Source organism: Marmota marmota, unplaced genomic scaffold (genome assembly GCF_001458135.2).
Source record: "Marmota marmota marmota unplaced genomic scaffold, marMar, whole genome shotgun sequence".
Lineage (NCBI taxonomy): Eukaryota > Metazoa > Chordata > Mammalia > Rodentia > Sciuridae > Marmota > Marmota marmota.
The window spans coordinates 24,035,213-24,050,577 of NW_026000082.1; the positions used below are offsets into that span (position 1 = coordinate 24,035,213).

Genomic DNA, 15,365 nt, shown 5'->3' on the forward strand with positions numbered 1-15,365 from the left:
TATCCCCAATTACCTCAATAATCCATTCCAAATACCATAAATTAAAGGTGGATCATTGTTAAATTGTGATTGGAAACATCACAATTCCACTGAAAATAAGAAATAAACTTCACCTACTAAATTATGTTTTAATGAGTACAGTATTTTTGTAACAAAGAAATGTCTTCAGATTCTTGCCAGGGATAAACTGGAAAAAGGATGATATATTTGGTAATCTGTCCCCTGAATTCCTTTCAGATTTCTTTTTCTTTTCTTTCTTTCTTTTGGTACCAGGGATTGAACCCAGAGTGCTTAACCACTGAGCCACATCTCCAGCCCTTTTTATTTTTTATTTTGAGACAGGATCTCACTAAGTCACCCAGGCTGGCCTTGATCTTGTGATTCTCTTGCCTCAGCCTCCCAAGTGGCTGGGATTACAGATCTGTGCCACCACGCCTGGCTTGTTTTTCCAAGATTGTCATGACTGTTCTAGATTCCTTGCTTTTCCACATATATTTTATTTTTTCAAAAGTATTTATTTTTTACTTATAGGTGGAAACAATGTCTTTATTTACTTTATGTGGTGCTGAGGATCAAACCCAGTGCCTCACCATGCTAGGCGAGGGCTCTACATCTGAGCCACAACCCCAGCCCTCCACATAGATTTTAGAATCAGCTTATCAGTTTTCACCAAAAGAGCCTGCTGGACATTTTGTATTCATCCATCATGTATCCCTGAAGTTCTACAAATTTTTGCTTTATTTATTTTGAGACTTTAAAAATGCTTATTTGTTCAGAATTCCTCTATTTTCTTTTAATAATTGATCCTGTTTCTAATAAAGCTTTCTGTCTTAAAGTTTATTTGCATATATAAATGGTGATTTAGATATGAATGATCCCTGTTTACTTTAGATTAGTGTTTGCCTGATTTTGCTCATCTCATTCATTTAAACATTTTCCTGTGCTTATGTTTCAGGCAAGAAACTAAGCAACTTACTAAAGCAACTTTCAAAGGGCAGACAGAACTTCAGGTGAAGAGGTGATCTTAGAAGGAAGGTCTGAGATGGCAGGAGTGGATTTTACCACTGAACTACACACATCCTTGTCCCCAGGAGTGGATTTTAAAGGTCCATCTGACAATCTCGATACTTTAACTGTATTTATTCCATTGATATTTTTAAGTTATGCATTTAATTTGTTTCAAACAACATTGCTTTTAATTCTAATTATTCCATTTTTCAGTGCTTTTAAAATTTTTTTGTTCTTACCTCATCTTTTTCTTGGGGGAAGGCAGACGGTAGATATTTTTTGAATTTTGTTATTCCAGTGTTTTCCTCTTTATTGGTTTGGAATTTGCACACTCTGTTTCTATTCTTATGAGCAATTCTTAAAAATCTTACCATTTTATTTAATAGGCCCTTTTCCTCTACTTTTCCAATTACTTCAAATCAATCTTCAGCCAACCATAAACTGGCTTCTGGCCCTACAACTTCATTGAAATTACTTTTGCAGAAGTTTTCAGATGCTGAATAGTTCTTTGAATAATCCTTTTTCATGGGATGCCCTTGCTGATTTGACACTTGTGGTCATCTCTCCTTCTAGATACTGTAGTAGGGTTCTTTGGCATTTCCATGACTGACTGTTTCTCCTCATCCTCATTCTATCTGCTCTCCTTTTTGAGCCTTTCCTCCTTAACTCTTATTAAAAATAAATTATCCCCAAGATTCTGTCCCCAGCCCATTGCTCTTATTTCACAAATCCATTCTCTGATCCCATCCCATGGCTTCAGTTACCACCTGGATGGGGTTAACTCCCAAATTAATTCCTCTGGCCAAACCACTTCCTTGAAGCTCAGATTCTAAATCCAGTTCTTTAACCCAAATTCAGCATGCCTAAAACCAAACCTCTTACCACCCACTTCTCCTATAAATTCTTTTACTCAGATTTCTTTGATTCTTCCTTTTCCTCCACCCCACATCTCACTCGTTACTGAGACCTTCCAACTCCACCTCTTAGAGCATCTTTCTGGTTGCTTTCCTCAAATAGCATTCTATTCTTAGATAATTCGGAAAAATGGATTCCATGACAAAATGAATGTTGGTGAATGCTAGAAAACCATAAAAAAACTTTGTCTTCATCACAAGACTTTTTCAGAGCCCTTTTTATGTAGATATTATATTCTAGATATACAAGAGGTGATATTATGTATTCTCACCCAGGCTTGCTTTAGCATTTCTAAGGCACACCTAGAAGAATCTCACGTGTGTCTCATAATCGGTCAGGAATTGCCGCTGTAAGTCACTTCATTCTCCCCTACCCCCATGATCATGGCCCTTGTTAAGCTACTACCATCTCTGGTTCCGACTCTGGTCTACTTTCCTCAAACATATTGATCACAGCAGTGCAAGAGTGAGCTATTTAGAACTCAAATCTACCATGTCACCTCACTGTTCATACTTCAGGTAAAATTCCTTCTTAGGGTTTAGAAAGTACTCCATGATTTGGCCCAACTCCTCCTGTCCCACTTTACACCCCAGATTTACATCAACCTTAGAAATTAGTAAACTGCTTATACTCCCCAAAATGGTCTATGTTCTTGGAGTTCTTTCTTTGTTCACATAGTACTATCCAGAATAGTCTTCTTACCCTCAATGGTTAACCATTCTTTCTCCCTTTGACACTCAAGTTGAGTTGGGCACGGTGGTGCATACCTATAATCCCAGTTACTCCAGAGGCTGAGGCAGGAGGATCATCAAGTTTGAGGACAGCCTCAGCAATTTAGCAAGAACCTGTCTCAAAATAAAATAAAAAGGGATGGGGAGGCCCCAGGTTTGATTACCAGCACCACAAAAACAAACAAAAACACATTCACTTAGCTCAAGTGACACAGTTCTTAGGAAGGTTTCCCTAACTGCTGCTCTTCCTTAGCTCTCATAATCCACTGTGTAAGTAATTATAAATTTGTTGCTCCATGAGACCATTGGCTTCTTAAGAGTAGGGGCTATGCCAGATTCAGTTTGTTTTTCTTAACTACTCTTCTGAAATACTAAAAGCTGATAGCCTATGACAGTCCTTTTCTGTTCTTGCCATTTTTGAGGCAAATGCATCTGCTTTCCTGGCTTTCCATGCCATCCATATGCTGATGGCTCCCAAACCTATGCTTCTAATTTCTGACACGTTCACATTTATCCTGCTCTTTTTCTAGATTTCCAGCTCACAGGCTGCTTATTCAGATCTCCGTTCAAATGTAACTTTCTCCTGACTACCCCATCCAAATAGTCCCCATGCACACATTTTCTGAAATAAAATTGATTTACTTGTTCGTTATCCATCTTTCCTAACACACTAGCCCATGCAGTTGGGATATTATTTATTGCTTTCTCTCCAGAGCCCAAGATGGTGTTTTGCATACTGTAAACACTAATCATTGGCTGAATCAATCAATGCCTAATGTAAGTCTGGCACAAAATATTTGCTAATATCTGAGTGTTTACTAACTAAAGGCCCAACAATGTGTTAAATGCACCACAGGGATTACTTCTTTTTCTCTTATGTATTATCATTAGCTCCATTTAGCACTGAGACCCAGGAGTTTAATAGTGGATCCCAAAGAAAGAGGGATACGAATGCTGGCAGCCTGATCCTGAGCTTCCTCAGCCACTGCTCTATACTCCTGCTTCTATGTGTAAGCACTCAAAAACTGTACTCAAGCTGGACACAGTGGCACACGCCTGTAATCCCAATGACTTGGGAAGCTGAGCCAGGAGGATTGTAAATCGGAGTCCAGCCTCAGCAACTTAACGAGGCCCTAAGCAACTTAGCAAGACCCTCAAAATAAAAAACAAAAAGGGCAGGGGATGTGGCTCAGTGGTTAAGCACCCCTGGGTTAAATCTCTAGTACCAAAAAATAAATAAATAAAACTGTACTCAAACAAAAGGAGGAGAGGAAGGGAGAGCTCATCCTTTCTATTGAGAACAGAAAGAGAATCAATTAGAGGAGGAAATGGACCACAGACCATTTGCTTGCTGTATTTCATACCACTCCAGGGCGAGTTGTTTTTTGTTTTGGGGGTTGTTTTGGTTCTAAGGATTGAACCCAGGGGTGCTTAAACACTTAAGTCATATCCCCAGCCCTTTTTAGTTTTTATTTTGAGACAGGGTCTTGCTAAGTTGCTTAGGGCCTCACTAAATTGCTGAGATTGGCTTTGAACTCTCAATCTTCCTGCCTTAGCCTCCTGAGCTGCTTGGATTACAGTTGTGTGCCACAGGATGAGTGTTTTGTCTCTAATTCCTGCCACTGGTTCAGAAGTCCAGCCCCTCCTTGTTCTGACAGTTTAGAGAGGGCTGAATTGCCTTTACCAGGCAAGGCTACTGCTTTCTTGGCAGGGAGGAATTCCAACTTGTGATTTAATCACCCAGGCATAGGGAAAGAACAAGAGGCTGGAAAGCCAGATTCTTCAGCAGGCTCTCTAGCGGTTCTTTGGCAGACCCCTGACCAACTACTTCCTCTCCCTGGGACTCAGCTTCTCTATCTGTGGGGGGAAACATGCTCCTAGTTCTGATGTTCTGTGACCCTTGTTCACAATTCTTTGCATTCACTGGAGAGAGAGCCCCTTTCTGACCGCTCAAAGCTGGGTAAGAACAAAATTCTTTAAAATACAAGAAGTGAAGGAAGGAACTGCTCCTGGAAAGTAGAAAACCTATGTGGACCTCACCCACCTCCAAGAGTAACACACAGTAACAAGCAAACAGTCCTTCCCTGCAATATTTATTAAGGAATTTACACATACACAGGAGAAAGGCAAACAGGCATTGTGGTTCCCACACATGAAATCCTTTAAGCAAAGTTTTTTTGTTTGAATTTTCAAGTGGGGTGAACAATGGCTGAGAGGAAAGCTGTCCAGGCTCTCTGCCTCACACACTGGGAAACAGGTGGGCAAATAAAATACCTGGATACGTGGGTATGAAGAGTGACTGGCAGATGGGAGAAGGGAAAGGAGATAGGGAGCTATCGATGAGATGGTAATTTTTTTTTAAATATAAGAAAAACTGGCAACAGTTTTAGACTGTTGATAAATTAACTCCTCTCTGTTATAAACCTAAAACTAACAAACAAAAACAAAAATGCCCAGAGCAGTTAGGGAGAGGGTGGGAGGCGATATCCACATGTACATACACATAAGCAGTGCACAGATTAAGCTCTGCATCCCCACACTGGGGCTGGTCCTCCAGCCATGGAGCCGGATCCTCTGATGGCAGGGAGGAGGCAGCAGGGATGTGCATCTGTATGGGACCTTCATAAAGTCTTTGGTGCTAATAAAGGCTGACTGAAGCAGCGAGTCCTGAAGCCCTAGATCCAGAAAGCAACTCAGGGCAAAGTGGAGTAATATTTTTGCTCATCCACACAGGAAGGGGCTTGCCTCACCCCAAGGCTAGGGTCAACCTGATCCAAGACCCAAGGAGTATTTAATTTGATTGCAGGACTTTTTTCATTCCCATAAAGCATGGGAACATGATACCTCTCTTTAACCAAAACTTTAAACACTTAGAAATAGCTTATTAACACATATAGAAGAATCTCTACACCCTCCCCTTTGCCTAATGCACAATGCCACAGACCTTTCTAAGGGTCTGACAGGAGGTTCAACCTTGAGGGAAGGTACTGAAAAGTGTGCACATTTTCCCTGTGGTTCAAGTGCCTTCTGCCAACGATTTCTAAGGTGCTGGTGCCAGGAAAGGATAGGGGCTGTGGCTGGAGAGGAAGTCAGGATGGCCAGGGGACATGAACAACATAGAGCAACAGAGAGGTCTGCATGTTTGGGAAGTGGCTGGGTTGGACAGGATGCCAAACCCCAAATGACTTATTGAGCAATTTCTAAATCAAATAGAGAGAGGTAGGAAAAAGGGATGGTGGGGAGGAGAGGTGAGGAAAGAAGGGGGAGAGCAAAGGCTAAGGAAAGTGGCAGCCATACAGGTGTTTTGCTTTTATTTCCACATCTGAGGACTCAGAGTCTGATTTGCTGCCTGTCCATTTCCACCGCTCATTGACTGGCCATAGTTCATCATGCCGTTGGCTCCATAGAAGTTCATCCCAGCCATCTGCTGGGTCATCTGGAAGGGAGAGAGGAGACTTTTCAGACTAGGCTGTGGGCATTCAACCAGTTAGTACAAAAGGCAGGGTAGGAGTCCTTCTGTCTGTGGGGAGGGAGATCGAGACAAAGGGAGACTATTACTGTACACAACTGCCCTGAACCTTAAGAGATCACTTCAAGGACACCACATCATGCACATAAAGGACTTATCAGAAGGGTGATGTTGCCAGAGACCAATGCTCAGAAGAGAAAAAAGGGATCCTGGGTCCATCAGCAAAAAAACAGCATAAGAAGCCCTTCTTTTCTCCCTTTCCAGTTCCTTTTCATAACCAAAGGGGCCTGTTAACTGATCAAGGCCAACTCAAAGAGACCAAAGAAAAGCACCCCTTTCAGCGCTCCTGCCTCTTCTCCAGCAGAAAGCAGTTACTGTCAGATCAGCACTTGAGCATGCTCCTTTGCAGAAGGAAAAATAAACTGTACTGTTCCAAATGAATAAAGGAAGAGGAGTGGAGACCAACACATCTTCAGTGTAGGAGAAGGGAAGGAGCTGAGAGGAGTCATGGGAATGAGGCCTGGGTGGGGCAGGGGCCTCATTATGAATTGGATTTGAAAGATTGGCCCCTGGCCACAAACAGATAAAACAGTTTGTCAAAGAAAAATGCCTTAAATTTCCTGAGTCTAGTTCATTTTCTAAATAAATTATTTTTCTTTAGGAGAATGTCTATTTTCTTCTACCAACTTTTTAAAGAAAATTTTAAACTTAAAAAAAAAAAAAGTGAGACAATAGTACAAGAAACCCATATGTATCTTCCTTAAACTCATCAATTGTTAACATTTTATTGTATTTTTTCTCTCCCTCTCTGTATGTGTGAGATATATGAATATGTATGTATATAAACAATGTCAAGGAGCATCAAAAGTTGCAGATATCATCATGACATTTCACCCCTCAATAAATCAGGAGGCATCCCATAGGAATGAATGCCTTTCTAGAACCGTAATGTGATTAACACAGTCAATAAATTTAACATTTTTTTAATTTAACCCAATACTCTAATGTATACTGCATTTCATTTTCACCTCTTTAGTCTCCTTTAATCTAAAACAGTTCTTCCACCACTCTTTCTTTTTTCCTGACATTGATATTTCAGGAAAGTTATGTTGTAGTTATGTTGTAAATTGTAGTTATGTTGTAAATTGTATCTCAATTTGTATTGATCTCATATTTTCTCAAGATTGGGTACAGGTTACATATTTTTTTGGCAAGAATTCTATGTAGGTGATATTGTGTCTTCCTCAGTACAAGATATCAGGAAGCACATGATAATTATTTGTCCTATTATTGGTAATTTTGTTTGATATATTGGCTAAGACATTTTTTAAAATTGTAATTAACAAGGCTCAGTGGAACAGTGCTTGCCCAGCATGTGGGAAGCTGTGGGTTTAATCTCCAGCACCCCCAAAATAAAAGAAAAATGTTCCATATTTTTTTGTAGTGATTACCTATATACTAATACTGTTGTCCTTAATTTCCTTCTCTTTTACTCAAGATTCTATGATTTAGCTTGACAGCTTCCTATATCCTTTGACTTACACCTATTTATCTTTATTTTTATTTTTTTGGTACTGGGGATTCAACTCAGGGGTACTCAACCTATTTTGTATTTTATTTAGAGATCTGGTCTCACTGAGTTGCTTAGCACCTTGCTTTTTGTTGAGGCTGGCTTTGAACTTGTGATCCTCTTGCCTCAGCCTCCTGAGCCACAGGGATTACAGGTATGTGCCACCATGCCCAGCTATATCTATTTATTTTGCAACAATTAATTAACTTAGTCTACTTTCCTTTTTTTCCTCCCTCCTCTATTTGTTTTACTTGTATTATTATGTTTGTCAGAATACAACAAATTTGGGCTGGGGCTGTGGCTCAGTGGTGGAGTGCTTACCCAGCATGAATGAGGCCCTGGGTTCGATCCTCAGCACCACATTAAAAATAAATAAATAAACAAATAAAATAAAGATATTCTGTCCAACTACAACTAAAAAATAATTTAAAAAAAAGAATACAACAAATTTTCCTATCCTTATTACTACCCTTGTTTTAGTCTTAGGTTCTTAATAAACATTCAATGCTCATCAACAGTCCTTGTGCCAAAACGTGTCTCCTAGGTGGATGAAGTTCACCTCTGTTAGATTCCTCAGAAAGGCTTGTAAGCACGTTTCCTAAGTTCTTGCATACATATTTTTTTACAGGCTTCACATCTGAAGATAGCTTGACTGGCTGTAAAATACCTATCTCACGTGTACTTGAGTGTCTTGGAGATTCCCTTTGTGGTCCTTTGAATGATGCCTTTAAAAATCTGATGTCAACCTGAGTGGTTTGTGTTGTTTGTTTTGTTTTGTTTCCAGGAAGTGATTAAGTTTTGTTGGGAGGGAAGTATGAAAAAGGATAGATTCCTGATATTTTTTCTTGTTCTTTAAAGTCTAAAAGTTTACCGGGATGTTTTAGAGTAGATTATTTGGGGTTAATTTTTCTAGAATCACAGTGAGCCCATTAATGTTATTTACAACTCTATTTCTAGAAAGTTTTCTTGTATTATAATTTTAAATATATTAATTCTGTCCTGATAAGGTGTCTTCCAAATGTATTTGTGTTAGGCTTTCTTTGCCTACTTTTTTTTTAACATTTATTTTTTAGTTGTAGATGAACACAAGACCTTTATTTTATTTTGATGTGGTGCTAAGGATCAAACCCAGTGCCTCACGGATGCTAGGTGAGCGCTATTCCTCTGAGCCACAACCCCAGCCCATCTTTGCCTACTTTCTATAATATACTTTCTCTGATTCTTTTCAAACCCCTTCCTATATTTAGTTTTCATTCTCTTAGCTGTTTTTACATCTTTCTTCAATGTCAAATAGATTTTCATCTGAATTTATTCAATTTATTTCTAAGATAACTCTCTTTTTCTTTGATTTCTTTCCTGAATTCAATAAACTTTCATTTCAAAACTTCTAGTGTTTTGTCCATTTTTGGTTCTAAGTTTTGAATTTTCAATTCAAGCTGTTTATCTGCAAATGTTTAAGGACATTCTCTTCAGGTTGGTAAACTGCTTAACAATTTTATTCTGCTTAATGACTTTTTTTTCCCCTCTGAAAAGAGTTGGTACTTAAATGAAATCATAAATACTTTTTTTTGCATTTCTTTTTTTCCCACATTATTATTGGAACATTATCATTGTACACAATGATGAGATTTGTTGTTACATACTCATACGTGCACACAATATAACAATATAATTTGGCCAATGTCACTACCTAGCACTTCCCCCCTCCTTTCCTGACTTCCACCTCTTGGTTCGTTTCCTCTACTGATCTCCCTTTGATTTTCATGAGATCTACCCCCCAGCTTTCTTTTCCTTTTTCCTTTCTAGCTTCCACATATGAGAGAAAACATATGTCTCTTGAGCTTCTGAATATGACTTATTTTGCTTAATATAATAGTCTCTGGTTCCATCCCTTTTCCTGAAAAGAACATAATTTCATTTTTCTTTATGGTGGAATAAAATTCCATTGTTTTTATATATATACCACATTTTCTTTATCCATTCATCTAATGATAGACACCTAGGTAAATTCCATAGTTTGGCTATTATGAATTGTGCTGCTAAAAACATGGGTATGCATGTATCACACTATACTAATTCTTTAGGATAAATACTGAGGACTGGTATAATTGGGTTATGGTGGTTTCATTCTGTAGGTTCTCTCTTCACATTCCTAATTGTTTCCTTTGCTGTGCAGAAGCTTTTTAATTTGATGCTATCTCATTTATTAACTCTTAGCATTATTTTCTGAGCTTTAGGAATCTTATTGAGAAAGTCATTGCCTATGCCTATGTTTAGCTCTATGTTTTCTTTTAGGAGTTGCATAGTTTCTGATCTAATTTCTAAGTCTGATCCATTTTGAGTTGATTTTGGAAAAGGGTGAGAGATAAGAGTCTAGTTTCATTCTTCTACAATATAGATAACCAGTTTTCCCAGCACCATTGTTAAAAGTGCCTTCTTTCTGGGCATGGTGGTGCATGCCTATAATCCCAGTGACTTGGGAGGCTGAGGCAGGAGGATCACGAGTTCAAAGCCAGCCGCAGCAACTTAGCAAAGTCCTTAACAACACAGTGAGACCCTGTCTCTAAATAAAATTTTAAAAAAGGCTGGGATGTGGCACAGTAGTAGAGCACCCTGGGTTCAATCCCTGGTCCCCCCCAATAAAGAGGGTCTGTCTTTTCTCCAATGTATGTTTTTGGCACCTTTGTCAATGATCAGATAACTATAGATGTGTAGGTTTGTCTCTGGGATCTTCTATTCTCTATCATTGGTCTGTGTGTCTGCTTTTATCCCAGTACCATGCAGTTGTTACTACAGCTCTGTAGTATAATTTGAAGTCAGGTATTGTGATGCCTCCAGCATTGCTTTTTTGGCTTATAGAATTGCTTTGGCTATCCTGGGTCTTTTATTCTTACAAATGAATTATAGTTCTGCAAAGAACGTCATTGGTATTTTGATAGGGATTGCATTGAATGTGTATATTGCTTTTGGTAGTATGGCCATTTTAACAGTATTAATTCTGCTTAATGACTTTTTTTTTAAATTTTTAATATTTTTATTTTTTAGTTATCGGCGGACACAACATCTTTGTTTGTATGTGGTGCTGAGGATCGAACCCGGGCCGCACGCATGCCAGGCGAGCGTGCTACCGCTTGAGCCACATCCCCAGCCCCCTGCTTAATGACTTTTTGAAGGGAGAATTTCCATTACCTGAAATGTTTTGATATTTATTTATTTATTTTTAAGTGGAGCTGAGGATCAAACCCAGTGCCTCACACGTGAGGCAAGCACTCTACCACCAAGCTACAGCCCCAGTCCAATGTTTTAAGTTTTGTTTTCTATTTTCAGTAGTTTTGTATAAATGTCACTGTCATGTTCTGTTATTTTTTAGTGCTTTTTTTTTTTTTCCAAATCATTGATAATATAGACAGGTATGAGGATTTAGTAGATTTCTGAGTTCAAGACCACCCTCTTCTGTTAATTAGGAAAATAATCATTTGGGAAGAAGGATGGTATCTCCTGATTTTGTAATTCTCTTTTCCACTTCAAATTTGTTTCTTTCCTTTCACTATCAGGTCTCCAAAGAGTTCCTCCTTCTTCTAAGTCACACCTATCTCTCTGCCATGCAAAACTTTTCCAAGGCTATAACCTATAATCCTATGTATTTCAAATTCCTTATTTTCAATCCCCTCCCCCGCCCAAGAACTGGTCTCAGTATGTCTCCATCAGGGTAGGCCTTTCTCCTCTGAGAGGTGACTTCATCTGCGTTCTGTCACTTATAAGCCCTGCTTCCCTATCCACGTTCTGCAATCTCCTCTGTGATGCTGGCTCTGCTGGATTTGGGTGTTCGATGCTAATGTCATGTCATTGGAAGCCTATAATAATGGTAGCAATGGACAACAGGTATTTTTATTTTTGTATTGTCTATCCATATAAGTCTTTCTGGTTTTGTTTTTGAGACAGTGTAGACTCAGATTTAGATAGTTACCCTTATTTTATAGGAAATAAGAACTCCTCAGAAAATTTTGACTCTAGGAAGGCAAATCTAAGAATGTCTCTCTGGCATTATCTCGTTTACATGGAAAGCATTCAAGGGATAAGGGAAAGGTGAGAAGTGAGATAGGCTTGAGGAAGGCTCAGAAGTCTGATATCAGATCAAACAGGGAAGCTCACCTGAGTGAGGTTCCATTGCAGCTGCTGAGCTGGCTGAACCCCATACATAGTCTGGGGCATAGCTGCCATTCCTGCCATGTAGCCAGCCTGCTGGGTAGTCATCATCCCATTCGGCACCCCCATCATGGATGCCTGCATGCCACCCATATAGCCTGCAGGCATGGCCATAGGGGCAACCATTCCAGAAGCTCCAGGCTGAGCTACCATGCCGACTGGTGGGGGCATCATGCTCCCCATGATGCTGTTAGGAGGTGTAACCCCAGGGAAGCTGGGGTAAGCTGTGGGATATGCCATCTGAGCAGGAGCCATGAACATTGCTGCCAAGAAAACACACATCACATCTTAAAGAGGAAAGGACACAAAGTTAGCCCAAATTCTCACTGGCTACTTTTCCAGTTAGAGTTTTTTAAGACTACTCTCAACTCAGAATGCTGTTATACATAGCAAAGCAGTTAGAGAGATTCTCTACCAGATTTGCTGTGGTTTATCAATGGGGCACTGACCTGGCCACTTCTCCTTAAGAGGCCAAATCCAAGCCTTGACTCAGACTTCACAGAGGTCTGACATCAGAACCCACAAAAGTATGACCCTGAGTTATATGTCTGTTGATACTCTGTGCTTTTACAGGTAATGTCAGTTTCAGGCATGTTTCCTATATGATACTCCAATCCCCAAAGCAAGTGTCCCTCATCACAACAAAAAACTCTGTGTGTATATTCTCATATCTCTTCCTTGTACAAAGCTATGACTCCATGGACTCTACCTTGGGCAGGCATTTGAGGCGTTTGGGATCCATATAGTGAGAGGATGGAGTCCTTGGAGAGTTGTTTCTTGCCTATTTCTTCTGATTTGCTCCCTGGCTCCGGAAACAGGTTCAGATTTTCAGGAACAGAACCAGCACTCCCGGCAGTTGGCATGGATCCTACGACCTTAGAGCACAGAGGGTAGGGGGATTGGTGGAATAATCTTCATGGGGGTCTCTATAAGGATCTCCATCACCTTGTGCTGCCTCTATCATTTGCAATAAGAATTCATGGTTAAGGGGCTGGGGTTGTGGCTCAGTGGTAGAGCGCTCATCTAGCACATGCCAGATGTTGGGTTCGATCCTCAGCACCACATAAAAGTAAATAAAATAAAGGCATTGTGTCCAACTATAACTAAAAAAATATTTAAAAAAAAAAGAATTCATGGTTCAGGTTGGGGTTGTAGCTCAGTGGTAGAACACTTGCCTAGTGCATGTGAGACACTGGGTATGATCCTCCACACCACATAAAAATAAATAAATAAAAATAAAGGTATTATGTCCATTTACAATTAAAAATAAAAATATTTTTTTAAAAATTCATGGTTTGTCTAGGTACAGTAGTATACCCCTGTAACCCCAGCTATTTGGAAGGCTCAGGCAGGAGGGTCACAAGTTTGAGACCAGTCTTGGTAACTTAGTGAGATCCTGTCTCAAAATAAAATTTAAAAAGGGGCCAGGCACAGTAGCACATAATCCCAGTGACTCAGGAGGCTAAGGCAAGAAGATTACAAGTTCGAGACCAGCCTCAGAAACTTAGCAAGGCCCTAAGCCACTTAGTGAGACCTTGTCTCAAAATAAAAAATGAAAAAGAAAGACTGGGTATGTGGCTCAGTGGTAAATCACCTCTGGTTCAATCCTTAATGGTCCCCCACCCCAAAATTTAAACAGGGCTGGAAATATGTATGGATTAGTCATAGAACACTTGCTTAACACATGTGGGCCCTGGGTTCAATCCCCAGTACTGTAAANTTTTTATGTGGTGCTGAGAATCGAACCAGGGTCCCACCCGTACTAGGCGAGCACTCTACTGCTGAGCCACAATCCCAGCACCGCCCCCCCCCTTTTAAAAATATTGTTTTAGTTGTCGATTAACATGATATCTTTATTTATTTATTTTTATGTGGTGCTGAGGATCAAACTCAATGCCTCACATATGCAAGGCAGGTGCTCTACCACTGAGCCCCAACCCCAGCCCTCTGACAGACCTTTGATAGAAGCCCACTCAAAGGGCACTCTGTGAGGCAAAAACAAAACAGTATGAACAATGAGTTTAGGCTGTGACAGAGATGATACAGTGTCAAGGGAAGAATTAAGAAAATCAAATTCTTCCAAGAAGTATGGCTTGGTTCTATGATTAAGTTATCACTCTTTCCGGAAAATCCTTTAATCCTTAGAATCCCAGAAGACTCACCTTTCTGGAAACTGAAGATGGGGATGGAACAGAGGCCAAAAGATCTAAATCCTTCTCTAGTGTATTGCTGGTCTTACTATTTGTAATGGAGCAGGCCACAGGAGCATCTAGAAACAGATCAAAACCAAAATGTAGCACTGCTTACTCCTTCCTGCTATTGCAGACAAGAAGTAGAAAGAGAAGGCCCACAAGCTCTGTCATGGACCTGGAAATCTCGCCTACTGTTAGCTTGGATAGGCCTTCTCAGAGGAGGCCTCCCCCCCATATTTGCAAGAAGGCTATGGGATAAACTCAGGCCTGACTGCTACATCAGTACAAAGGCTAGAGGACTGGCTGGCTCCTTCCTGGCAATTTGAAGAACAGTGTATAGGATTCATTTTCAGAGAAAAATAAAAGGTAAAGAAATTAGAAGCCTAAGTAGCCAATAACCTAAGTCAACAGCAGAAGACTGAAACAAAGTACAGCCATCAGTGTGATGAGAGGCAGGGGAACAGGCTTTCTTTCTGAAAGAGGCAAAATCACTAGATTAATATTTCAAGGGAAGAATGGCCACAGAGTAACAGGCAATCTCTGAAACTGGTTGCACCTGAAAAATCAAGGGTGCAGGCAGGGAGTATAAGGGAGGGAGTAGAGTATAGGGAAGTGGCAAAAGGGTGAAAGGTGTTGTTAAGTGGAACTGCAAACATTTAGTATGTGTCAAGCATAGCACTAAGAGCTTTAGAGGCATTATATCACTTAATCCTTCCAACAACACCTTTGAAGTAGAAACTTACCATCCTCATGGCACGGATTAGGAAAGTAATGTTCAGATGTCACTATTTAAGATTACATACATATGTGTCGGGACTTGGCTCTAAAGCCATGCTTTTAACCACTACACTGTACTGTTGCTCTGAAAAATGTCCCAGTAAACACTTTCTTAAAGCAATGGCTCAAATGTAAAACATAACAGGAAGAACAGGAGAGAACAATCTTAGTGAAGAAGACACAAATGAGAGTCCCATCTCTACCAATCTTCTCAGGGTCAGTCATAGAATTTCATCAAAATATATAAGAATGTGGGGGCTGACAAGTCTGACTCTTACCAAGGCCCAACAAATCCATGACGGGCGCTGTGGATTTTGGGGAACTTTTCCGAGGTAGCTGTGAATCTTCTTTTTTCTGTGGCTAAAGTTAAAATATGTTATAAAAAGAAATCAGCAGGTATTTCTGAACTCTTTTTCCCCCCTCTCCACTATAAAGCCACACATATTCTTGTGGTATAGTTGCTATTTATTCAAAGACAGTTATCAAAGAAACAAAAC

At 39.9% G+C, this 15,365-nt stretch overlaps 1 protein-coding gene across 1 annotated transcript in view; it reads right to left on the minus strand.

The window, feature by feature from the left end:
- Positions 1–4,730: 4,730 nt before the first annotated feature.
- Smap2 (small ArfGAP2) overlaps positions 4,731–15,365 on the minus strand; it is a 48,080-nt gene continuing 37,445 nt past the window's right edge. Inside the window, exons 6-10 of the mRNA XM_015485203.2 lie at positions 15,147–15,228; positions 14,062–14,168; positions 12,609–12,774; positions 11,846–12,162; positions 4,731–6,090 (exon numbers count right to left, since the gene is read on the minus strand). Of these exons, the coding sequence (XP_015340689.1) occupies positions 5,965–6,090; positions 11,846–12,162; positions 12,609–12,774; positions 14,062–14,168; positions 15,147–15,228 (798 nt within the window). The 3' untranslated portion in view covers positions 4,731–5,964. The remainder of the gene's footprint in view (positions 6,091–11,845; positions 12,163–12,608; positions 12,775–14,061; positions 14,169–15,146; positions 15,229–15,365) is intronic.